Below are 27649 nucleotides of genomic sequence, written 5' to 3'. Positions count from 1 at the left end.
TTCAGTCCCAAGACCGACTCCTGAGAGACACCACTCAACACTGGCACAGAGCTGTTGACTGCAACTCTCTGTATGCAGCCATACAGCCATCAGAAATATCTGATCAGATATTTATTTCTCATCTTTTGCGAATTACTTTCATACAAATTTGACGATATTTTAAAATACAAATGGTAAAAACAGAACCAAAAAACATATTTTTTTTCAGTACTTGCCAAATGTGCTTGTCTGCGTTGTCGCTTCTCCATTCTTCTACTGAGTCCAGCAAGGATGATGCCATTGCTGTTCTTTGTAGCAAAAGTTGCCATCAGTTCTGATTCTGGACTTAAAGACTTAGGTTCCAACTCAATATATCCATTGTTCAAGATGTTCACAGTACGAATAGGCTATTTTATGAGCAAGAGAAATAATTACTGGCTTTGTCCTGTTGTAGACCCCAGTGAGAAAAAATAATTTCACACATAGATTAATTAGCTTAGAATTTTTCCAGATCACACCGTTTCAACTCACTATATTCTTTCACAAGCATTACTGTTCGTTGTTCAATAATATTAATTCAGATCACAAAACCCAAGGGTCTCCTACCTCCAATACACAGCCCTTTCTTACTCCATATGAATTTCTAAGCAAGTCAAAGGTTGAACGGGATATTTCCAGATTCTTGATGCATCCCACATACGTTCTACTATTCAGACCTTTTCTGAAAGACAAAAAGAGGCTTTTTTTCCAAGAAGTAGTACTTGGAATATTCTGGGATAAAATATTAAGCTCTTTTCAATATGAAAAAGAGAGAATCTGTTTTAAAGAATTCAGTCAGGCCAGTGTAGGCAAAAAGAGGGGTAATTTGGATTTTACCCTTAAACAGGGTGAAAAAGAGCCAGATAGCACTGTACCCAAATAGAAACCCGTAAGCGCGTAGTGCTGTGTTCACAGGTGAGCTCATTTTCCAAAACTTTCAGCTGAACCTTCAGCTGAAATGTGATGGCTCTTGTATGGGAGGGTAATTGTAGCTCTATACTACCAAGCAATTCAATTTCATTTCATTTCATTTCATTTCATAAGACTGGAGGACACTTAAGTCAGAGAAATCTAAGACTGTCCTGCCATAATCCCTTCCAGGCTCCTATGCCATTTAATATTAGCAAGACTGCAGCTGAGAGCAATAACTATACAGAGATAAATACTGCCCTAGAGTTTACCTTACTGTTGAGACAGTTCAATTAAGTTTTTCTTTTAGTCATATTTATCTTTTCAAAGTGAATCCATTGGAACAACTGTGGCTTTACAAGTTCAGCAGGGATGTACAATACAAAAAGTAAAAACTAGAGACCTGCATAAAACATACATGTATATTTGTAGTGATTTTTGTTGATCTGTTTACATTTAGTTCTCTTGTATTTGTTCAAACGTGAATTTTCAAAAGGTCAAAACTGAATTACAATTCCTTTGTGAAGTAGAACTTTTATCCCAAAGTGCAGTTTTGACCATAAATGCCAGCTGGAAAGCATGAGTCTCACAGATCAGAGTAGCATCACTGCAGGCACCGCTTGCTGCAGCAGGACACAAAGAGCAGGTGGCTGCTGTAGAAATCACCCACAGAGGGGAAAAATAGGTTGTCCCTGATCTGAACTGATCAGACATAGTAGTGAAAAGCACCATATTAAGAGTTAAAGGTGAAAGACAGATAGAAAGACAGATCTTCAGCAAGATGTCAGACTTCACTGATTTCCACTAATGTCAGTGGAATATCAGAGTTTAATGTCTTCCTCTCTGCTTATTCTTAGCAAAGGGGAAGAAGTTGGACCACACTTTACCTCACAGCCCTTGATCTCGGAAGCCCACCAATGAAGATTGGGTCCTTATCAGAGCGGTTCAGGTCTGAGGCAACCCCGGGAGATTCTCCTTGCTTGGTTTCTTTATAATTAAGGTTATATGCATCCATAACTGCCAGCATTCCTGAAAAGAAAAGATAGTAAAGATCTAGAGGAGGACACCAATACTGATTCTTCTATTTTGGCAATCTCGCTTCTAGTAAAGGAAAACGTATGCTTTTAGTCAAACTTGTATGAACAATCTTCTTATTTCTTGAGTGAGTCATTTATTGTACTTCCAGCTGTTCTTTTAATCTCATTCATTCTTCTCTGTCAAAATCAAATCTGGGGAAGTCTACAGGAAAATGCATATATGAGAATATGAACTATTAACACATATCATTTGTAATGCATTACTTCCATCATAATGCATTACGTCCCAAACACAGGCCCCAAAGCTCTGTTGTACGATTTACTAAGAAACTGCCCATAAGAAAACATGTTCCCCAATATACAGGCTTGGAAAAAGACCTCTTGTTTAAGGACTATTGATATGTTTTCTGGCAGCTTCTGCACTGCCTGCTCTTTATAAGATGTGCCAAATTAAGAATCAGATTTGCATTGTATTTCTGCTGTCTTATTTTAGCAAAGTAATATCGGAATGGCTGCTAAAGAATCTCTGCATTGGAAGTGTCCAGATTTGGTTGCAGTGATGTTCCCCTGCGGGGAACGTTTGTATGTGTGCAGACACCTGTTTTTTCAGCCTGAAACCTACCTTGTTTCTTGTTCCGACTGAATGAAATTTTATACCAGGTTCCGTTATTGTAACGATTTTCTGTTGTAAGAGCAAGAGGTCCTGAACCTAGATCAACAGTCAGTCTCACTTTGCCATCAACAAGCTCAAGGGACAAGAAATCTCTCTGGGAGAAAAAGAAAAGAAAAAATAAATAAATTAGTGGAAATAAAATCTTCCAAAAGGATGCATACTTGGCAGGTTTGGCCTACTGTGTGAAGAAGGGTTAATATCTCTTGTACCTAGGCTATTTGTTGGGCAGAAGACATTTATCTTTGCTATATTTAGGAAATTTAAATTCTTTGTACTTCATCAGGATGTCTTTCCTTTGTTTTGTTGTTGTTCTTACTTAAATTAATCAGCAAGCTTGATTATTCAGCAGGCAGAAGTTTAAACAACAAATGTCACATTTGCTTTCTTATATTTTGATTGAAAGTAATTTGATTTGACTGTTATCATAAAGATCAAACAATAGTGTTCTTTCTGCAAGATGGAAAAACTTCTTCTCATCTATTTAGACCAACAGAAGCAAGAGTCTTTCTATATCATATTGAAACTGCCTCCCTGTACATTGTAAAATTTAAGTCACATATCATTGTGTAACACATTCAAGCAGTGAGTACATAAATCAAATGAATTATGTAGTGCCTCTAGAACAATTTGCATCTAAACAAAGCTTTGTTCTCCTTCAGGAAAAGGAAAATCACCAAAGTACGTGGTAAACTGTATGACATAACAATGGAGGTCTAGACATGGGTCTAGGTTATGCTGCTCTTGGAGGATAGATTTTATTTAATTTATTTCAGTTTACTGAATTCAAATCTCATGGCTTTTATTTAATATTTCTATTCAATAATATATTTTCCTCTCCTCCTGCAAGCTCAATTCCAAAAGATTTTACATCCTGGCAAGATTTCTCCAATAGAGGAAAAAGAAAATAAAAACAAACAAACAAACAACAAAAAAAACACCACTAGTTCATCATCCCTACTTCTTCTTCTTGTCTTTAGTTAATTAACCATTATTTTTTCTCTCAGAATTAAAATGGATAATGGATGGATAATTCTTTTCATTGCTTAATCCTGGCCTTAGTATATATGAACATTTGCTCTGAAGAGTTATCTCTAGAGTTCTTGTCTCATGTTCATGTTCTCTTGTTCCTTTGTCTCATAATATCAATCACAGATGATAATATATACAAAGATAATAACTTGTTTTAACACAGATAAATTGAAGCGAGAAATTATCAAGTGATCTAAACACAAATTTTGATAGTTTAGGAATCCAAATCTTACAGTGCCATTTGAAGTAAGATATAGAAGAAGCCCATTAGGTGAAAAGGTGCTGAAAAATATTATTATCTGAGTCACTGTTGAGCGAAGAGCCTTCTCCACAACTGAGTATCCACTGCCATCAAAATGGAATGAAGTGTCTTCATCCTGTGGGCTATGGAAGTTGAGAAGAGAACTAAAATGTTAACTGAAGATTTGTGTTTTTCCAGTCATTTTTATATAAAATATAAGAAAAGTTAAATCAGTTGGTGCAGGCCCTAGGCAGTATGATTAGAAAGTGCAGAAAGAAGCTTGAATCTTGATGTTACAAATAACTAAAGGATTCCAGCCAAAGGCCACTTTCATTATAGAATCTCACAATGCATATTTTAGCCTCAGGGAAGGATATATAGAAGATAAAATAATTGCTACAACATACACCCTCTTACTTTAAACTTGTGATACATTTATCAAAATGATTTGCCTAAGAGCATTTACAATACATTTTCTATTAGCCTCTTTTTCTGTAATATAAGATTTTGTAAAAATATCTCATCCAATCAAGCAGCACCCTCTGCTGTTTCTACACGAAATGTTCTGCAAAAGGGAAAACAATCAACTTTCTTTTCCATTCCTTAAACATAAAAATAGCACAGTCTGCAATCACCTTTCACTCTGTCACACACAGGAATGGGTAGCAAGCTCAGTGGCTACAGTTTTGGACTTTTTCGTAAGAGTGCTTTACAGTGTGTCTGATGCTTGGAAAGAATAAATGTATCTTGCTACAAATTACTGAAAGACAAACATTCCAAAATATATTGATTTACTGACAGTCCCCAATCAGTGCACAAAACAGATCACAACCACAGAACTCTATTAAAAAAGTATTAATAAGTGATAAAATTATGCACAATTAAGTTATTTGACACCACTAGCACATTCAGATTAACATATTCAGAATTGTAAGTTAATGATCAATGAAGCACTGCAATTTGCCTGAGTTTGTTATTTTTGGCTGCAACAGAAATATATTTTCTACATGACTCTAAATTTATTTCAAAAGAGTAAGACAAAATACCTTCCAAAACACCCATTGCATGTGCCCTCTCTTTCCATGTAGTTCCAAAGACCAATAGATTTGCCATTCAGGGATGCTTCTCCCATGCACCCTTTAAAATGTGTCACCTTAACAGCAGGTGATTTCTGTAAGAGAAATATTTTATGAATACAATTAATGTTAAGTATTCTGAAATTTATACAGCCAAATTTCTGCTTGCTTATTTTTCTTGAACTCTAAAATTTTAATTATATTTAAGTCATAATAAAAGAACATGGCTTAGCATAACTATTAACAATTACCATTTAAATCATAATAGATTAGATTTGCAGCAAGTAAAAAAGTGAGATAACTATGTCCTTGACCTACTCACATTTCTCATTGCATGAACAATGGCAACCCAAAAGAAGCCATGGAAGAGCAAACCAAAAAAAAGGAGTTCAACATGTAATATCTATGCGTTATACATGCACACAGAGCCTATCTTGGTGAACAATTTATGCTGAATTTTCCAGGCAAAACTAAGTTCAGAATACTGAAGAACTTCCTTACAGCATCTTTGCTTTAGGTTCAAAGTACCTGGCATTTCTTGATGAAATAACCAACTCATGTGATTATTGCTAAGTTAAAGGTGTATCTCAAACATCACAAAAATAACATATAACAGAATACTGATTTCAGAATTGAACCTTGATTTGCCCCCCAAGTCCTCCGATAAACATCAGTGTTGATTTGTTAACATCTAGTATGCTGGCTATCCCAGGAGAGGTTGCAGATTTAGATGAAGACTTCTGATTGGAGTTCATTTCCTCTATGCTGAGTGTACCTGTTTTTCCAAACCTGCCAATTCAAAAATAATAATAAGCAGTTTTAGAAAACACCAAGCTTAATCAGCACATGCTATCAACTTCTCTCTTTAAGGATAAGAAGTATCTTGTCATTAGAAAACTCAGCAGATGTTTTGTGTGGTTTCTGGTGAGTTCATTCACTAAGTAGATGGACATTTCTATAATACAGCAATCAAATTTAAAAAACAAAACAAAAAATCCTTATCTCAGTTTCCACCAAACTTATTTCTGATTGTCTTTTTAGACCTCCAATAATAATGTCATTCACACTTTAACTACCTGGTTGCGTGTATTCTGTGCCATTTGTTGTTGTCAATTTGAAGATCAGGGTATTCCACTCTTGTTGATCCAGAGCCCAAATCCCAAAGAAGAGCTACCTTACCGCGTCGCATCTCTACTGCAAGGAAGTCTGTCTGAAAAACAGCAGTGCTTATTTTAAATACTTCATATTGAGCATGCTGTTTCTATTCTATATATTTAATTTTAACATGTAACATTGAGAAAATCTTTCCAGATTCATGTCCGCACATCCTTAGAGTTTACTTTTAGTGAAATCAAGCCCAGTGAAAGAAAAACCTTTAATGAAACAAAGAAACTCAGCTTACAGACAAGCAGTTGAGTCTTTTTTTAAATAAAGACTTGATAAAGACGTGATATTGTTTACATACACATACAAATACGAACTTCTTTCTGAGTATATGTAAAGTGACGAACCAGTCTATGAAAAAGTATTATCATATGATAGTGTGCCACAATGAAGTAACAGCTGTGCATTTATTAGAATGGGAGAGGGAAGGAAGAGAAAGGCAACATGACACTAAGCTGTCATGCTCCTTTTCAACCAGGTAGATGTGCTGTGCTCATGAGGGCCAAATTCAGTCCTCTCTGTGATAACAAAATGCCTGATGTACTTCAGCATACTATGAAAACATCACACAGAGTGTCACACTCTGTGAGGTTAATACACAGAATGGGAAAAGGTGGAGATTCATGACACGGACAAGAAGCAATGCTAACAAATCAAGTGCTTTTATTCTCTGCCTTTGAGGATCTCCATGGAATCAGTCAAAGGCATAAAAATATTTCCACCCTTAGAGACCACTTTTGTCTGCAAGCAGTCACATTTGGGTTCTTAGTTTGAATTCAAGTAGGAAAAAACTATATATATGGCCATTTAAAGTATTTGATTAATATCACCTCTGATGAATGTACATCAGAAACTTACCTTTCCATTGCTACCCAGGTAGAAAAGGAGGTTATCTGGTTCAGCAGTTTTCACATTAAGGGTCAGAGTGTTGTAATTTGTAGATGAAATCTGGGGTTGGTAGGCACGAATGCAATCTCTGTCTGCTGACACCGCAACTTTAATCTGTGGGGAAAAGAGGAAATGGAATCCAAACAATCTTCAGTGTACACAGCATATATTTCTGAAATATGTACTTAGCTTCTGACCAACCAATAAAAGCAATTTGTTGAGATACTTTCATGTGACTTTAGTATTGCTACTGGGGTTAGATCTTATCAGTCTCCTAGGTATCGCTAAAAAAAGAGATTCCCAGATAGAGAAGAAAGGAAAGTGTCATAATTCACTCATCCAGTTATGAGATTTGAAGCCAATAGATCAAACTATTCAAATACCTCAGAAAATAACAATAAATCTTTGGTCAAAAGCTCATATATCAAAAAAAAAAAAAAGCCAATTTAGTGATTTCAGAAAATAAAGATACAGAAATTCTCAAAGAAATTCTCAAAGAATTTCTGTGTTAAACATGAAAGTGAAGCCAGTTAAGTCTGCAGTGATGGTACTTACAGATGCTGCCTGCTTGCGGGCTTGGCTGATGAGCTCTTTAATTTCAGACAAATTTCTGCTGAGGTTCTCTTCTAGTATTTTCAGAGGTTTCAGCTTATTAAGTAAAAGACTTGCTTGTGCTTTGACCTCTTTAACTTGTTTTTCAGCTGTGATTGCTGGCAAAATGTAAATGAAACGTTGAAGCAGGTTGAAAGAGAAATGCTAAAATATTTAATTGCTAAAATAGTTAACTTATTTCTGACCATTTTGTTTTCAGCAATGTTAAATATCAGTAAGGAATGTGCATACTTAAAGGCATCCTATGAGACTCCTCTAGAGGTCTTTTAAAAAGTTAGCCCAATTTTATTGAACTGGGATGAAACTTTCAGTCCATCAGACATATTTAATGCCCATTAAACTTTAATATTAGTACTGTTTCTGCAAGCAGTGACATTTCTACAGAGTAATGAAGCAGCAAACTTACCAACTTTTGATGAATCAGTTATAAGTTCACTAGTTTTCCTCAATGTGTCATTAACTCGGGACAATGCAGACGAAGTATTCAGGAGCTTTTGATTGAAGTCCCCAAAGTGGCTTAAACCCACCACGGTGCTGGTGTTTGCAGACACGGCCAGCTCTTTCACCTCAAGCACATATTTCCTTGTACCTGAAAGACAGTGGCAGTTCACAGATTAAAAAATAAAACCACAGCTTTCATAAATACTTGAGAGCAATAAATGCCTGGCCTGCTTCATAACAACACAGTTATAGCCATAATCAAAACATTAGAAATGCTGTCAGTTACAGGCTTTTTATAGTAAGAGTTATATTTTTATCTCTTTGTTTACTTCAGGTTATAAGAGGAGCTCCAAACCAAGACCTATTGATACTTAATTTTGCGTAGCTATTGAATGCCCCGTGTCTTACAGAGTGAGAACTTTACCTCCTGTGAAACTGGAGGGCCAGAGTAGGCTGGTGCAAACTCCTCTTGCCCAGTTAGTAAGGTGGAAAATGGCCATGACTATGGCCCTGAACTAAAAACATGGTAGATGCTCCCATGCTGGTGATATAGATATGGATATAGCTATACATGTAAATGTCTGCTCATACACATATACGCACATATATAATACCGTATTCCTCAAATATATATACATAATAGACTATACTGCAATTTCAATTAAGTCTAGTCACTTTAGATTTTCAAGTTTTTTGATAAAAAGATTGATTAAACCAAGTTTGAATTCTGGGGTAAAAAAGAAGTTTCATTTTTTGTGACCAGCTCTGAAAACAATGTAGACAGAGAATGATGTGACGGAGAACTTCATTCTGTCTGTTCCAACAGGGAGGTTATCTGAACACATCAAGGTCACAGTTTTTAAGTTCCTTGAACAAATGCTGGCACCCCAAGTCACTAGTCTGAAACTCACTTTTTGCATCCTGCAGAAAGCTGGCAAGGCAGAAGGCCTATTACACCCTTTGTTTTTGGATATGAGCACTTATAAAGTGAGCATACTGCTCCAATTATCAGCCTGCCCCTTACAGTCCCTGTGCCAGGAATAGAGGGAAGATGCTGCAACTGGCACAAAAGGCCTGATTTAGGTCTGCAGGGATCCTTCTTACCACTACCCTAGGCAGAGGGCAATACAATCATTAATCTCTGTCCAGATAAAAACCAGAAAACTTCAAGAAATAAAACAACAAATTAAAATCAAACATCATTAAGCTATGAGTTAAGGAGGGCTGTTCCATGATTTTAATGATGCTTTCATTTTTAACGTGTACCTTAATGTCAGATAGCATCCTGCAATTAATGTCCAGTGTAACATCGTCACTAATATCACTCCTTAGTGTGAGTTAAGAGCCTGAGCAATAAAAAGGGTATTTTAAAGCTCTGGACTTAGTGTTCTAATCTGGAGATACAGTAAAACCCAACAACCCATGCACTCCTTTAGGAGTGTTAATTTACCTTAAAAAAAAATAAAAAATAAAAGTTGGTAAAGTATTTCAGACCCTCCTCTTCACAACATGAAAGACATTTTCTTTACTAGCTTCAGTGAAGCTCTAGGACTCCTCTTTATCCAAAATAATGACTTTTTTTAAAAAAAATGGATTTTTTGGTTTTGCTTTGGAAAAACACCAAAAGAACATTTCATTGGCTAAATGAATTCAGCTTTTACAACTAGAAAATATTTAGATGCACATGATAAGATGGGTAGCAGAGAAGAAATGATTTTGAAACAAGATATCAAAAGAAAGCAAAACATCACGTCATATAACGTTTCTCTCCATGTGGGATCAAATATTCTAGGACTTCATTCTCTTCTCATACTAGTGTAATTCCATTGCTTTCAGATCCCCTCCTGATTTACCACAGTGTGAAATGGGAATCAGACTACAGACCCTGTATAATAACCAAATTATGTTTTATGGTTACTAAAAATGGAAAATATTCCTTGTAAGGCAGGAAGCTAAATGAGTCTCCAGTCTAGTTTGTTGCTAGGTTTCTCCCATCAGATGATAGGCAGGATTTTATTATGATTGTACTGGACTGTTCTGTAACAAGAAGAATATCAATACCGATTTCACTTACCATTAGGCAATGCTTTTAGTGTCATCAGGGAATCATTAAGCTGGTTGACAATTTTAATAGCACTTTCATGAATCTTTTCTACCTTTTTGTTCAATCCATTCAATTCAAATACAAGGCCTGTTGGAAAAAATAATTGTGATTTTTCTGTGCATAAACAAATACCATACAGTCCACACAAAACCAACATACAAAGATAATAAGCATTTGGCTATTTAATCAAATAAAACTTTGTTTTCCTCAACAGAAAGAGTGTTTTAAAAACATTAACCTAAAATTAATGCAGTATGTCCAAATAAACTCCTGTGGGCGCTGTTCCATGCAAAGCTATCCTTTTTGGACAATTCCATTGGACTGAAATGGTAGAAACATAGTCAGGGAGAAAGCTATAAATTATAATGTTTCCAAGATGGCAAACCCTTATAATTTTTATGATGTTCTTGACTGTTTTTTTTTTGATATATGACAGTAGAAACTGAAAGGAGGAGTGTCTTTCTTTTTTCTTGTTTGTGAGTTGTTCGCAGAATCCTTTCACTAATAATGAAAATATGTAGATCAGAATGAACAACAAAGTGTGCATTCTGTCCATCCAAATTACAAAAAAATTATACATTTCTAAAAGCCATTGATACTCAAAGCAAAGACCTTTTTACAGTTACTGTTTTTCTTTGTGAAACATGCATCTTCTAACCAGTTTTGTCCACAGCTTCCATAGGGCCAGATGCTGCTCCTAAACAGTCGTGTTCAAAATGGTTTTGAACTTCTGTGGTGCAAACTAAAAAGCTTTGCTGATCTTTCTGGAGTAACAACAAGCTAAAAGGATTTTGGAATTTATAGCAGGATGCTGAGCCAAAAGGCACTTTTTACAGACAAAAAAAATATTCATCTTGTTATTGTATTTCAACTGTGTAAAAGGATCAAGAAAAACAATATTATTTAGATATATTGTCCTACATACTTGTATGTAATCCATGATCTATTAGATCAAATTGGATGAATGCATTTCTTCAAGAATTACATTTGTCCTTCAACTACTGCACAGACCCTAATGACTTAATTCATAGCATTCGGAAAAACAGTGATTTAAAGAAAGTATTACTTTGAATGTTTTATGAAATGAGATATAGTAAAGGTTAATTTTAAAGTGTTTACTTAACTACGTTCTTACCAAAAAAGTAAAACAATACTTGAATCCTGAACACAAAAATAATCTCAGTTGTATAAAAATTCATATGCAATGTTGTAACTTACCTTATGTTCGTTTAAAAACATAAGATAAAATAAATCCATCACAAGCAGGATACAGAAAAAGAAACAGAACCAGAAATGTGAAATCTAAAGAACTGACCATTACTTTTTTTCTTCAGATTTTTTGCTTCATTTTGAAATTTGGAGCTAAGCAGTAGAGCTTCTTTTCCAAGAAGACTGAGAGACTCCTCTGGCTAAGGAAGAAAGAAAAATAATAGAAATCAGTCCAATTGAAAACATTTAAGTATCTTTGGATGTCTACTGCAAGTTACTGATTATTCTCACTATTTAGGTGACATTCTATTTATTATTTTATAAAGCATAAATAAAAACAATCCAAGCTGTAACCTTTTGTCCGTGAGTGTGACGCAATAATCTCTTTGTGGGTCACTTAAAAAAAAAAAAAAAAAAAAGATTGAAACAAAAACTATTAAATTCTAGTTTGAACAGTGCTACTGATTCATTGTTGCCTTTTGGAACATCAGTAATTTTAGTACCAGTTCTAAGTCAAAATTTTCAGCACTGAGCCCTTTAAGTGAAATATTTGAAAATTCCAGTCTTTAAAGTGTTCTTTTAACCCATTTCTCCATCTAGAAAATCTGGAAAAATACTCATGTTGTGTGAAGTTTTAATAAGACAGACTAATATAAAATAACAAACAAGCTCACAAAGCAATTACATTTTGATCACTATCACATTATATGCATTTGTTATGTTTGCAGGAATAATATGCATGACACATGTAAAATGTAGCTCGTTCTTTCCTTGGGTTTACAATCGTGAAACATGCAAAGAGATAAAAGAGGAAAAACAGAACAATATGAAAATAATAATAACTGGTCAGGATTTACTAATCTACTGTTTTAATAACAACCTGATATTTTTGCAAGGCAGAGGAATGACAGATAGGACAAAAATATGAAATGTCCTCAACTAGGCAAAGCAACTGTGGTTGGGAATATCCAGATACAAGTGGAATAGGGATAGGTCAAGCAAGAAGGTGGCTAAATAATTCTGAAAGAGAAAGGGAGCACCAGAGGACTGTCAACTTAAATCCTACAGGTATGTATGTTAGATGACTGATGATAAACACACAGAACAAAATCTAGTCCAGCTAACCATGCGTTAGATGTAAAAATCACAGTAAAAATAGTACTTTGGCAAAGAGGAAAGCAAGGTAGACAGAACTGAAATCTGGTACCATTACCACCTTGGAGAATAGATTCAGGATGGAGTATACTCTAGCCAGCAGAAAAGGCTGCCATCATCAAAAAGACCCAGATTCCAGCAAGTGCAAGAAGCAAGAAGCAATACTCCAAAATGGTAGGGAAGTTAATTAAGATACTAGTATCAGTACTTACCAGATCCAACGGGCCATTCACAACTCTAGATGCATCATCTGCCAGACTCTCTGTTCTTTCAATCACACTTTTAACATTGGAGTGGGTGTAGACAGCAGCAGTTGCATTCAGAGTCACGTTCCTTATTTTAGAGAGGCCACTAAACAGGAGATTAACAAATAATTCTCTTTTTATGAATCAAGCAACATAAACAACAAGTTCTATGTCTTCATTTACAACATGCACATCTTTCTAGAATACTCTAAAGTAAAGATGTACTCTAAAAATTGAATGTACCCAAAAGTGACACAAGGGCTTTCATTACAGTTAATTATTTTGAACCAAAAAATCAGTTCCAAATCACCTGAAAACCTAATGCAATTCATTTTATATTTTATTCCTTGTTGTTTATGGTGAGTTTTTCCATTTATAAAGCCACTTAGGCATAGACATTTTACATGAAGAACAAACAAATCACATTGCCTAAACATAACATAACAGAAACACATTCCTAGCTGGAACTCAAAAGCAAAGCAAAATACAGAATCAAGGAAGAAATATGAACATCTGAAAGCTATTCCATATCAAATTTTGTTTTATTGGATTTGTCTGGCTGCAGCAAAATCAGCAGACTTGCTCAGTGTTAATCAAAGCAAAGTCTTCTGTTCCTGAACTTAAAATACGTGTCAATTTTCCATTCTTGTAAAAGCTAATTTTTAAACACACGTCTGCTGATTTTAAAAGACAAAGCAGCAAGAGTCCTAGAAGTATTCCTGGGACTTTATTTCCATTTATTTCCATTGAAATAACTCAAATAACTTCCCAACTTGAAAATTCTAAGAGTGCATTTGAGTCCATTTGGGATTGCAACCCACTCATTTCTGCAAGATGCTTTGATAGCAACAATAATGCAGGCATAGCAAGAATAGCTTCTTGATGAGATTCAGTGATATATTGTCAAAGAAGTATTCATGCACAGACCACAAGCTTTTCAAGTCATGCCGTGATATATTCACTGGGCACTTAATAACTCACTCGTTACTGTGTAAGTCAGCCACATGAAATTCAAGTCTTGTCAACCCCCTCTGTATCATTTCATAAAGACACTGTGCACTACCTTAGAGGTGAAAAGCAACTGAAATTAAATGGGGGATAAAAACTGATTTGTTCCCTTTAAACTACTAGGATTAAGCTACTACTACCTATTTAAATTAAATCTGACAATAATGTAAATAAAGCCTCTCACAATTTCATCTTCCCTGAGTTTGTTACCTCTCCAGTGCATCTGCAAGTCTTTGGAACTGGGCAGCATGATCTTCAGCTCTGTATACCAGGTTGAGCACTCCTCTCACAGACATCTGCATCACCAGCTCATCCACATGGTGTCGCAAGTTGGTACTCCATAGAACTAGCCCATCCTGGTGGACCTCCAGGTTCTGTCGAACAAAATGTTTTCCTCTTTTTTGTTTTCCAATAACAAAATCCACTTGACAGTGTCAAAAAGGATGTTAAGAACTTACAGATGTAGAGTTCTTTACATCCTGGACAACAGAAGCAGCAACATTCACTAGGATCCTTCCTTCTTTAATAAGCATGGTTGAGGCTTCTTTACCTTCCTTTATATTCAGCTTTTTTTCCTATAGCATAGAACAATTGTTTTATAGTAGTTTGTAAGTTAATTAGTGCAGATAAGTTCATACATTCTATAATCTTTTTGTTTGCTTTCAAACAAGTATCTGGTTTGTTTTGAGTTCTTAAGATATTACACAGATTAACGTGTTTAAATGCGTACAGTTTTATGAAAGTCAAAAAAGAAACTTATAAACACAATTTCACATTTGATATTTCTTGCATAACAATGCAGATTGTCCAGTCTTACATTTAATTCTCCCAGGTTGCTAGAGATAAGAGGAAACAAGCGATTGGTCTCATTGATGTTAGCCAGTGCCTCCTTCACCAGATCCTGGGCATCTTGCAGTCTGCTGCTGTGCTTTGATAAGAGCTGACTTGCATTCTTTTTCAGCTCAGCAAGCTCCTGCTGGGGTCTATGATACTCTTTTTGAACCAGGAGCAACAAATTTTCTGCAGCTCTGGCAAAGTGAAAATCAAATCATCAATTAAGAGCAATGACACTGGAAAGAAGCAAGTAACCAGAACTGAAAGATACATGTGCAAGAATCCTGAAAGTTTTAAATATCAAATAAAAATAAACAGCATAATTAGAATGACTCTTGAAAGAAACCATCTCTGTACTTATCCTTTGAAAGCTGTTAGAGATATTACCTGGGTAATCTTCCCAGATCTAGACAGTTGTTAATCTCTTCAACTAGTTTATTTGGGAATATTTGCATATCCATTTGAACACTTTCTAATACTGAAGAAGTTGAACTGAAAATGATCCTGAAACTCTACTCCTCTGTTTCTCTTTGTTTCTGCACATATGCTGCACACATTAACTCCTGTAAGTGACGTTTTATTTATGTACTTTGTCCCTATTAATCTGATTTCAAATCATATTGATCTTTAGCCAAAGTAGAAGCAGCATAGTTTATATCATGATACGTTCTATCTTTCATATTGATTAGCAGATGTGCTTTTGCATTTATTGCTTTAAACTAATAATTCAGAGTCCTCAAACTCAGAAACTATGAACTTAAAAAGTTACAAGAATTAATGTATTTTACAAGACAGTGGTGACTTCTATTTCAGTATACAGTAAAAAGATTATATATTCCAAATGGCTTGGAAATTCTACCGTGCACGGCAAACGTGAGGAGACTTAAGTTATGAGTGATGCTTAACAGTATGTCACCACAAGTTCAATCCACTATAAGCCATGTGGTAACTTCTGCATTCCAAAAAATGCTGCTTATTTAAGTCAGTTTTGAATTTACAGCTGCACTGCATGATAAATTCTGCAGAGCTGACTATCTAATAAATCTTATTAACTCTCTCCTTCATTCTGTCAAAGGACTTACCAGAGAACTTTCAGGAATTTCAACAGAGTATATAATTGAAAAACTTAATTTACGAATGCCTTGTATAACAGCTCAAGCTGATGCTGAAAGTCAGAACATTCTCTTAATACGGGACAGGACATTAGACATTTTACTAAGTGAAAAAAAGCTATTTCAAGTTCCTAATAAATATAAGAATAAACAGTACGTTCCCATGCCATTTTCACGTTCGTTTAGCTGTTGTACAGCTTAATATTCAGCACAAAGAAAAGCACAGGAGTCTGTCAAAAAAATCAGATATCCTACCTGAAAAAAACAAAAACAAAACCAAAAACACTCTGTTCTGTCTAATCTAAAGGATTTAATAAAGAAAAATCAATTTTTCAGAAATATTCCTGGTCTAAACCTCTGTCCCTTGAAGCCAGCACTACTATTCTCACAGTGTCAGTGAAAGCTAGCTTTGGTCAATATTTCATATTTTTAAAGTTGGAACAAAATTTATGCTGACTGTGGGAATAGCCAATGTTTTATATTGCCAAGTCTGGCAACAAGCACCAATAAATAATGAATTCAAAAGCCATTTTAAAATAGCCTTTAATTGCAGGCAAATCAAGATAATAAATACAAATTTTAAACAGTGGCTCATAATGCTGATGTTTGGTTTGGCTTCATTTCATTTGCAAATCTAGTCAATACATATTCCATCGACTATCTATTATCATGTCCTTAAGTAGATCTGACAACTCTTGGGCTTGCAGCTGACAAACTGTTCTACCATATCTCCTAGCCATATGTATTAGGGCCAGATCTGAATCAAATTCAGATCTGATTACAACTGAAATCAGTGACTCTTTTCACTTACTGTGTTGTATCACATCCGAATGAACGGGCTTTGGTTATATCAGTATCACATCAGATGCAGAAGTATCTTCAAATAAGGTAACCCCAAATTCAGAGTTCATATGGCTTCAGCAAGGCTAGTTATAATAGCACAGCCTATTATTAAGGCACAAAATTTCTCCAGATCTCTCCCAAAGAAGCAGTATTGCATAGTACACATATACGTGAAACAAAGTTTCCAGTAGACTAGGCTTACTTCAGGAGACTGGTAGCATTGTAGTGCTGTTGACCAAAATCTTTCTTGCGCAATGCATCTAGCTGGGCAGAAATATCATCCTGAAGGCTCTGAGATGTAGCATTTGGCAGTGGGAGATCCAGTGTTTCATTTAGTGACACTGCAACTTCAGCAAGTACTAAATAAGAGAATAAACGACTTAGTCATAGCACTAATAAAAGAGTATGTGAAACTCCTGCACAAATTGCAGCATTTCTGTGCAAATAAATAGTTCTTTAAAAAGTTACAAAGGAGATACCTTTGTAAATTGTGCAAATAAATGGTGATATCTTAAAAGCAGAATACCTTTGATGGCTGTATGTACCGTGTCAATAAACCCAATCAGTTCTTTACTTTTATTCCTGGTTTCCTGAGTCATTGTGTTAAGCTGCCAAGCTTTTTTCAAAATTCTAGATGACTGGAATAAAATCAGAGATAATCTTTGACAGTTCTGTTAAAATACTATCAATTTTAATGACAATTGTTTACAATTTTTACATTTATTCCCAATATTGAGAATACTTTCTGAGAGGAAATTATTTTTTTAATAAGGCACATCTCGCTGAGTCAAAAAAATTACAGTTCCATGCTTTCAGATGCCTGCAACTTCATTATTTTGAAAGTTCCAGCCTCTGATATCAGTGAATTTTTTTTTTATCAATTACTTTTTACATATAATTTAGGTAATTACCAAAGCTGTTTCTTTTAATATAATAGACACCATGTACTTTTAAAGACAATCACTCTTAGCAACAACAATATTGCTAGTGCAAGCGCCTAGTTATATTAGTCACACATGCTCGGCAAACTATAGGTACACGTGGTGATCAAATGAGAACTAATGGACAAAGAATTAGTGACAATTTCCTATGTAAAGTTTTTCTGGTGTTAAAACAAACAAACAAACAAACAAACAAAAACAACAAAAAACATGAATGTTGTTTGTTGCATAAAAGCAGATTTTTTTTTTCTCAGAAATTATTTAAGGCCCTAAAACCGAAGAACTTTTCTTTTCACTGGTTATAGCATGTGGAGCTAATTTAAAATTGTGTCACTGCTGAATATTTATAGCATTGTGTTTAAAATAATTAAAAAGCTACTGAGCTTCAACAGAAACAATGTAAATCTCCTGTACAATATCATAAAACACTGTCGTCTGCTGAAGATTTCCAAAGGTCAATTAATTTCTTTCCCCATAAAGACTACAGAATCGACAGAATTCTGTCACTCAATTCTTCAACTTAGATATATATGTCTAAGCAACACTCTGGCATTTATATACAATGCTATGAAGACTCTCTCCACAAAGGCTAAGAATAAAGTCGTCAGTACCTACCTCTTCAGGCAACTGAGCAAAACCTCCAGATAAACTCAGAAGACTTTCTTCTGCTGTAGCTAATGAGTAAGTTGGATCTTCTCTAGAAATAACAGACCCCTATAAGAAACAACACACTAATTTAAAGACTTCATTGTGTTTCCAGAAAATGCATGGGATGAAAATAACTATGCACACTATTTACACCATTTTTATATTCTTTAAATGACTGATTTGCAAGACACTTGAGACATACATAGGAGTTGATGCAACAAAGTGTGTCATTTCTTTAGATAAGGAAACAAATTTCTAGATCCAGCTGTCTCACTTTTAATCAAGTAATAAGAGGGAAGCATAATGTTCTGCTTTCCTGATTCTCCATTTCACCAGTCTGAGCTCTCCAAATAAGCTACTTTGAGAAGTTCAAAGGCCCATCAAATTAAATGTTTCCATCCAGTCCCACAGCTGCTACAGTTTCAGCAGCTTGTCAAAACAGCTGTATTTAGTGTACATCTGTGAGGATGGCCCTGGAGCTGTTTCAAGGTCAAATCCAGTGCACAGTACTCAGAAGTTCAAGATTTTTGGCACTCCAATAACACAAGCAACCCTGCCCCTGTGGATACTCTAATCAATAATAGTCTGTATATGACTTCAAGGCCACCTCAAAACTGCTCTATATGGCAATAAATAGGCCATTGTACCCAATTTTATCATATTTGATACAGTCAAGGCCTGCAACAGAATACCACTTCTCTACTGATGCAAAGTGATGTAAGGAATCTCTTACAAGAAGGGCATGTCTGGTAAAAAGTTATGTTTAGATTTCAGATCTTTCAGAATGAACCACTATAAACATCACAAGTATTATTTTGCCCAGCTTTTTAAAGGAGTGTGCAGGATTACCACACAGCCTTGTGTCAAATGAAAATTTCAGAGTCTTCTCCTCAGGTTGAGGAAAAAATAAGTGAGATAAATTGTGGTAGAAGCTGAAGTTCTTGAGGCTCCCGGGACAAGGCACAGCAATATTTTTTTTAAAAGCTGAGTTCAGAAACCCAGAATTGGATAGCAAATATGCCCAGGCATGTCATGAGGAGTAAAGCAGGGGGCTTTAATTAGAAAAACAGAATTACTGATGTCCTCAGATGGATTAGAGGTGCAGACACAATAAGGAGTAGACAGTCTGATAACTTTCTCATTACTGAAAACCCACACCCAGAAAAGAAGGAATAAGAGTCCCTGAGCAACCAGCTTGAGGTAAAGATTCAATACAACGGAGGGGACAGCCCTTCAGAGAGTACCTGTAATTCACATAAATAAAACTAGGGATTTTCCAGCTTCCAGGTACAGTTACTTTTGTACAAGTCAAACAGTAAAGGAAATATTTCACTAGCCCGAAGGATGGGAATACTTGCTTCCAAAACAGAAAAATTATGAGACTACCAACTTATCCTCAAGACTAAATTGCTCAAAGAACATTGTGGCCTTACACAAACAGAATAAACTAAGTCACAAGAGGTTTAGTATCAGTTTTAGATCCCTTAAATAGTGCACTTACAAGAGAGTGACAGCTGATTTGATTTTAATACCAAAAGGTATGTATTAAACCAATTTTTTTGGTTTTACATATGATTTGAGTGTTTTATAACTGAAGTGCTAAACAGATGTTACATATTGATTAATATTTATGCTCCCAGAAGATGATGCTCCTACAAAAATGCAAAACAGTTAGAGGAAGCAAGTCAATTGTATCCTTAAAGTATTACAATAATTTGGTATGTTTGTGCCTTCATGGCATACAGGAAGGGAAGCATAACTGAATTTTTATAACTAAAATGTTAGCATCTAAAACTAAAGGATAAGACTACCTCTGCTGACACAGATACATGTTATTTAACCCAGCTTGCCTTCAGATACTGTAATTATTAATAGTTCAAAGCACAATGATCAGAATTCAGCCTACCTCACATTTTAAATAATGAAATTTTAATTAAAACTCTTAATTTGCAAAATCTATCAGTACAAGAAGGCTTTTATTCTGATTTTGTTGTGATAGAGTGGAATAGAAAGAGGCTATTTTTTCTTCTGTTTTAGCGCTTCTCTTGCTAAAGTTACTGCTCAGCAGATTCTTATTGATAAATATGCTTATTTTAGTAGTCATGAGGAAGGGAATAGTTCTGTTTACCTCTGACTTTGTGCAGAGTCCACATTCACCTACAATAACTGAACCTCTAAGACCACAGAATGTGGTATTTCATGCTTTAAGGCAGCAGGAAACTAGGAGGTAAAATGTGCAACGAGCAGTTTGAAAGTGTCCAACATAAATATTCTGCCTGACTTTTGTCTCCTGACAGTACAGAGGAAGGCACTTGGACTGCCACATAACTATAAGGAAAGCAAATTGCTGCATCCAAGGAGCCCTGCATAACAGGGAAGCAGCCTGCCAGACTCTTTCTTCCCTGGGAATCTGAGGGAACAGCCTTGACAGATCTTTAGCCAAGGGACCAAAAAGGGACCTGGCCAGGTGTTTATTTCATTGCTGAAAATTATGCTGCTGACTTTCAGTAAATCTGGGCCAATACTAAGGATCCAAATAATCCAGGTGTGACATGCACATATAGCACATTCAACAATCAGAGATGATTGAAAATTACATTCAGGCATTAATTTAAATGCTTGTACAACAAATACAAAGAAAGAAATACAGGGATCTAAGCGGCTTAAGATGTATTTCTATAACAAATGTAAAGATCTTAATCTGGTACTTCACTTACAGACACATATTAAAGCCATGAACTTAAGAAGACTTCATTTAAACTTCTGGCACATGTTAGTGGCTGCAAGTTTTGCTTTAAAGGTGTGACTAAATATTTCTACTATTTGTGTGATTGTATTACCTTCAGATGTTTTGTTGCATTCTCCATCTCTGACAATACCCCATAGGGCACATGGGCAATACCAGTGAGGTTCACTGAAAGTATGGCTTGGTTGAGATTATCTAAATTACTTAGCAAAACTCCTGTGCAGTTGTCATCACAAGCTAGAGAAACAATTTCAGAAAAGGAAAGCAATATTAGTGTTAAAAAAACAAACTGGTGTGATTATTTTTGTTGTTTACACAGTATGTACCTTTACGTTTTGTGTTAAAACTGACAGAATTCAGTAATTTTGAATATGCAGGTTTGTACTATTGCTCTTCCACACTTGCCCCAGAAGTGGATCTATTCCAAACATACTCTCCTTATGTTAGCACACATTCGAGCCACATTGATCCTGCTGGCTACCAAGCTGCTTGTTATATATATAGTATGGATATTGCATCTATTAACAGTATTGCTGTAAATACAGGGTGATACCATTAACATTCACCAAACAGGTTCTAATGACAGGGAATCCAAGCCCATGTGGTAAAATTACATTTATACCCTGTTTCTTTTTCACTTGTATAAAGCAAAACCTGAGTTTTTCCAGTTTATTATTCCCAGTTCATTATAAAATCAGATTACCACACTTGCTGGATAATCCTGCTATCCACTGTCTCATACAGAACTTAAATTTGTTTGTAGTACTATCTCAGCCAATTTAAGGATTAACTGCTTGTCTGATATTATGGTTTGTACTGCAGTATCCTCTGTGTTCACAGAATCACAGAATGGCTGAGGTTTGAAGGGGCCTCTACATGTTGTCTATTTAGTTTAACCCCCCTGCTTTACAGAGATATTAAGCTCTTAATATTCCTTTCTTTCATAGAAAGAATAGGACTCGACATAAAAACACTCAAGTAATAATAATGTGCATATAAGTATCACTGGAACAAACTAAAGCCCACTGAAAAAGTAAACACGTTCACCTACAAACACACTCTCCTTCCACAAGAAGATGCCTTGCTTCACACTCCTCACAGAGCTGTCCTGTCACTCCCTGCTTACAGAGGCACTTGCCAGTGGCACGATCACAATTAACGTGAACAGAGCCACTTGGATTGCATCGACATGGATGGCAGCTGCCTCCAGGCAGCTGAGGATCACCGTAATAGCCAAGGGAACACCTACAATGGGAAGAATGGGACATCAACATCAGAGGGGATCATCATAAAATCAGATGTTATATTTGAGACACTGATAGACTTTTAATTAATAGTTTCCAAACAGTAACTGACAAGTCACTCTAAATCCTTGAGCACATTTTCATATGCCTATTTATAAACACTGAATGATCAATTCCAACTATAAACAGCTATATACAGCTATAAACAACTACATACAGCTTTTATTAATCAAAACTGTCCTTGAAGTTTGGGGACAAGTGGGAACAATGTGTACAACTCACTTTTCACAATATTGTCCTTCATATCCTGGGAGACAAGCATCACAGTGGTAATCTTGGACACCTTTTAGAACACAAGTGGGACTAAAACTGGAGGAAGGAAAAACAAATACCTGCTAGCACATAAATAAGAAAACATACAATGACAGAGAACTCTTTCAGCCACAGGTCAAATTTTGTAAGCAACAGCATCATTTGCTCAATATGATGCAATGGGCTAGAATGAGTGCTTTGAATTTAAAAGTTTGCATTCCTGATGCAAATCCATTACTGTATACTATGCTAAAGCATCTTATGACCTTCAGTTTGAAAGATAAGACAATGAAAAACAGATGTTGCATAAACAAATTGAAAGAGACTTTTAATGAGTCATTTAATACTAGTGACCTCTCCCACTTCACCCTCCTCAGAGCAGCAGAGAAATTATGCCTCTTGTGTGTCAGAATGGAGGCTGTCAGCTATGTCCTGTTCCAGTAGGAAAGTTCTGGTGACCACCTTAAGGATGCAGCCAATTTCAAGTAAATCTTGGCTGTGTGAACCCTTTCCTACCTCTGTATAGCCCTCTACATGGCCAATGATCAGCACCCTGAGCACAGAGGAGGTCTCAAATTTTCTGTACTGGTAGAGCCCGCTGCCAAAAATACTCCAAAGAAATCAACATCTTGATTTATATCTATTGTTTCATCACCATTTTACAGATGAGAAAAGGCAAGAGAGCTGAGTGAAAGGGAACTACATTTGAAACTAAAATATGTCAGAGCATCTTTCTCCATTATCCATAAAATCCATAAAATCTCCTGTGTGACTGATCTATTCTTAGAGAATAGATCAGTCACACAGGAGATGTGTATCTATTAGTTAATCTTTTTATTTTAAAACTTCACAAAGTTATCACTAGATGTGAAAACCCCGGAATGCAAGTTCTACTTACTAAAATAGGTAGCTTTCAGATGACTAAAGATTAAGAACATGTAACAATAACAATCTCCTGTTGCCATAGAGTCGGGGGAGTAGGAGATGAGACATACACCACAAGGCATATGAAATGCTAAAATATACATTGGATTTAATAAGTTCTGGTTACCTAACAGGGTTGGCTCTGGGACAGGCACAAAGAGAGCAGTCGTTGACAGATCCAATTACTTTACCATAGTATCCTGGGGCACAAGCACTGCAGTAATCACCAACTGTATTATCTCTGCAGTTCTGATACACAAAAGAAAATGAATTCAGACAGTTTAAAACAACAACAAACAACAAGAGGAATTTTATCTTCTCCCCAATCCATAAATGCCTAAGGTCTTTGACAATCGCCTCTAAATGCCACCACCCATTGGTCAGCATTCTCTGGGTAGAGGGACTTTTTATGCAAAAATAAGCAGAATGCCAGCATATTTTCCATTATGTGAATGCCCTAGCAGACAGGCTGACCTAATATCTGTTCTCAACTTCCATTAAGGTTTATATATTTCTGCTTCTATTAATCCAATTCAGGCTAGGGAATCACAGTACAAAGCAAAAAAAAAAAAAAAAAAAAAAAAAAAAAAAAAAAAAAGCAAATGATGGAAAAATTAAATAGGATACCTGGACCAAAAAGAAAAAAAAAAAAATCAGTGTTTTAGCAAAAGCATTTCACTGCTATAAGCCAAACAACAATCACTGTTAGGACTCACAGACACTATACTTAATTTGAGTACTGATCAGTAGCCAGTGCTATTAATGTTAAAACACTAAATCAGTGATATAAACATAATTTAATTGACTAGTCTCCTAAGTGAATAAAATTCAATTTATTTCTTTCTTTTCTCCTTTTTTCTATGATTCTTCTACTTGTGAGTGTATAGATTTCAGAGGTTAGCTGAGTACAGTAAGCAGTAACAATGCAGTCTATTACTGTATGGGAGCAGAAGTCAGAGGTGAAAACCATTTCTTTTGCCTACACTACTCAGATGGAAATCTCTGAGCAATTGTAACATGTGGGTGACTTGCTAGCCCTCCAATGAGAGTCTGAGAGGATGAATGACTATTATTCTTTGGTGTGAAAGACCCATGTGTTTTGGCCTCATAGCAATGAGAACCATCATTCTTACTCATGAGATTCATATTTTAGGCGAAATAATAGTTTACAAAAAGCCTGAGGGACTGAGGAAACTTAATTTAAAAAATGGCTTCAAAAATAAAATCAGCAGAAGACTTTGAACTAACCAACTCACTACTGGAGCAACTGAAAAAAAAAGCAACTGAAAAAAAAAGTTGCAAAAAAATGAAAAAAAAAAAAGTTAGGAAAAAAAAATTAGGAAATAATATCTGCTCATTAAACTGTAGCAGAGAACTGACAGCATGTTGTATTTGGTTAGCTGACAAGACAAGAGGCAATGTGTTAGTCATAAGTGGAACCTCTTTGCAACCTTTGGAACAAACTGAGGGAAGTGAAAAAATTAACTTAGCTGAAACATATCCTTAGCCTACTTTATTCTCTGGAAGTCTCAAAAAAAAAAAAAAAAAAAAAAAAAAAGACTAAAAAACAAATTTAAAGAAAATTGAAATATATTCTCTTCAGTAGAGACACAGAATTTGACTTTGACCTAGTCTGTGGTATGGTGTGCCTTACTCCTTTTACTTCACACCTTTTTGTGTGATTAAGCAGACCTTGGCCAGGCCAAGAAAGTGAAGACTAGAAGTAACACAGGAAAAAAAAAATAAAATAAAAAATAAAAAAATAAAATAAAATAATAAAAAAAAAAATAAAAAATAAAATAAACGGATATATTGAACTGATACACAGAACTTGTTTTTAAAATGAAATTAAACCTAAAATATTTCATGATTTTGAAGACGTCAATGCTCAAAAAGCTTGAGAATTTTACTGAATGGACCCCTAAGGAAATTAGCACTCATGTTTTCTTTTTTTTTTTTGTAGAGATGGAGGGGAAGTTATACTTTTTCCAAACAGTACATACACATACTTCTCCCAAAAAATCCTTTCACGGGTTACAGCCATTATATGCTCAGGTGAAACCAATGCAAAAATGCATAAAGTGTACATACCAAGCACTTTCCAGTTTCAGGATCACAGGTTTCACTGTGATTGTTGCACTGACACGGCAAACAACGTGCTATCATAGTATGAGACTCTCTTACACCAAGTTCTGTAGGCTTCTCCCTGTAGTATCCTGGAGCACAGCTCTGTGTGTAAGGGGAACACAATTAAAACAAACAAAAAAACATGGCTGCCAACAGTTTTGAACAAAAACCATTTATGTGACCTTTTTATTATCTAACTAAGAAAGGATTTGAGGATTTAGTACCTGACAGGAAAATCCAGTATAACCAGCAGGACATCTACATTGCTCTATAAGGTGAGCTCTAGATCTGCCTCGATGCATCTCTTCAAACTTCACTGCAATTTCCATTGAGATATTTGCAATTCTACAAGATACATGCAGAAGACAGCATGAACATTTAGAAAAGTCCTAGCAGCAGAACTATCCAAACTTTTTTAATATTTCAAGATGTGCATGTATATATATATATACACATATACACACACACACATATATATATACATACACACATACACGTTTTTCTGTGATTCCATTTTCCACATCAAAGATGTCCCCTGCCCATGTCAGGGTGTTTGGAACTAGATGATCTTTAATGTCTTTTCCAACCCAAACTATTCTATGAGTCTGTGGAAACATCTCAATAAAATCTGTTTGTTTGTTTTTACCTAGGTATGGGATTTCAGGACATACAGCAAACAAATCAGAAGTACTTTAAAGTAATATGGGTTGATTTCCATTGGTCCACTAAAGCTGACAAATCCTCCATGCAAGACTATGCAGTATGGCCTCAGATATACTAAAAAGAAATACATCAGCTCTGTTCCACAGATGTTTTGACAGAGCTAGCAAAAATATAGTTGACAGCCTGTGAATCAAATATAATCCCAAATCTGGAGGTGGATCTGCTCTACTTCACAGCTGTAAAGATGTAAGAATTTTCACTGGAAGCATCTCTGCTTGTCTTGTTTCTAAACAAACAGATGGGATAATCATATACCATCTCCTTCCTTTCATTAGTAACTTAGTTCTGTTCAAAACTGCAGTCAAATGTTACAATTCTGAGGTGGGAATACTTTGCTACCACTGTCCATAGTACATGAAGCTACAGGATTGACCTAGATTTGTACAAATGAACTCAGAGGATCAGGTGTTTCATTTCTTCCACCAGAAAATCAAAAACAAACAAAAATTTCAATACCTATAAAAATAAGATGGGGAAGAAATAATTTAGAAATCTTTTAACTATATTGCCCAACCTGCAGACCACTGCATCAGCCTGTAAGGCTTTATGCTTTTTTATGGGCTTTTCTATCAAAATAAACAGCAGAGACATTTAGTGTTTTACAGAAAGAATTAAAGAGAGATTCTGCTTCACATTAAAGGTAATAAATGTTTTCTTATCAGATGAAGAACAATAAAAGTCATAAATAGGAAATTGGAAATATGTCTAATTTGAGTTAAATCTTTACTGTATGGTTCATCTGGTACTATTTCTAAGTTACATTATAGTAAATGCAGTCAGAGATTGCTTTACCTGCTTTGCTGTAATCCTTGGCCATAGGCTGCCTTGATAAGGATGTATTCAATATTGCTTAGCACAGACATGAAGTCAGAACGTGAGACAGGCTTTTCAGACACAGAATTAAAATACTTCCAAGAATCCTAGGGGAACATGACACATTATTAAAACCATGAGTGTTCAAGCTCACTTAAAGGTAGTGGTCTCTTCTTCACACTCTCTTTCAGAAATACAGTCAGTGACTATGTCTATACGCTTGGTCCCAGAAAATCCAACTTCTAGCTCCATGTTAGAACAAGACTAATTTTATAACATTTGCCTCTCCTTTCCTTCTCTGCCTCCAGCCTCCACACCCATTTTCTACAGGACAGCAATCCAGATCTGTATGTTTGTTGTTTTTTGTTTGTTTGTTTGTTTGTTTTTCCTAGATCTAGAGAACCTGGATAGACAAAGAACAGGGACTTCACACCACTCTTCCTACATGTAGTTAGAAAGACATCTGCTTTAATTGTGTCGTGCCTCCTGTCAAGAAGAGAGATTAGACCTAACCTCAGCCCCATGCAGCAGAGAGTCTTAGGACCAAATAATGTCATTTTTCTCTCTTCTGAA

General features: G+C 35.5%; 1 protein-coding gene across 1 annotated transcript in view; it reads right to left on the bottom strand.

The window, feature by feature from the left end:
• The window catches only part of LAMA1 (laminin subunit alpha 1), a 104267-nt gene that overhangs the window by 14668 nt on the left and 61950 nt on the right, over positions 1-27649 (bottom strand). The window contains exons 27-53 of the mRNA XM_084508163.1: positions 27056-27183; positions 25765-25885; positions 25505-25642; positions 23541-23662; positions 22460-22546; positions 21985-22178; positions 21028-21170; positions 18155-18253; positions 17125-17236; positions 16801-16957; positions 14627-14837; positions 14268-14384; positions 14020-14183; positions 12769-12907; positions 11508-11601; positions 10163-10279; positions 8054-8236; positions 7591-7745; positions 7006-7149; positions 6060-6193; positions 5622-5772; positions 4954-5078; positions 3900-4050; positions 2587-2731; positions 1815-1956; positions 586-700; positions 216-386 (exon numbers count right to left, since the gene is read on the bottom strand). Coding sequence (XP_084364289.1) covers positions 216-386; positions 586-700; positions 1815-1956; positions 2587-2731; positions 3900-4050; positions 4954-5078; positions 5622-5772; positions 6060-6193; positions 7006-7149; positions 7591-7745; positions 8054-8236; positions 10163-10279; positions 11508-11601; positions 12769-12907; positions 14020-14183; positions 14268-14384; positions 14627-14837; positions 16801-16957; positions 17125-17236; positions 18155-18253; positions 21028-21170; positions 21985-22178; positions 22460-22546; positions 23541-23662; positions 25505-25642; positions 25765-25885; positions 27056-27183 — 3759 coding nt within the window. The remainder of the gene's footprint in view (positions 1-215; positions 387-585; positions 701-1814; positions 1957-2586; positions 2732-3899; positions 4051-4953; positions 5079-5621; positions 5773-6059; positions 6194-7005; positions 7150-7590; positions 7746-8053; positions 8237-10162; positions 10280-11507; positions 11602-12768; positions 12908-14019; positions 14184-14267; positions 14385-14626; positions 14838-16800; positions 16958-17124; positions 17237-18154; positions 18254-21027; positions 21171-21984; positions 22179-22459; positions 22547-23540; positions 23663-25504; positions 25643-25764; positions 25886-27055; positions 27184-27649) is intronic.

Source organism: Aythya ferina (assembly GCF_964211825.1).
Source record: "Aythya ferina genome assembly, chromosome: 2".
Taxonomy (NCBI): domain Eukaryota; kingdom Metazoa; phylum Chordata; class Aves; order Anseriformes; family Anatidae; genus Aythya; species Aythya ferina.
The sequence above is the reverse complement of the archived record's forward strand: the minus strand, read 5'-3'. Positions and strand labels throughout refer to the sequence as shown.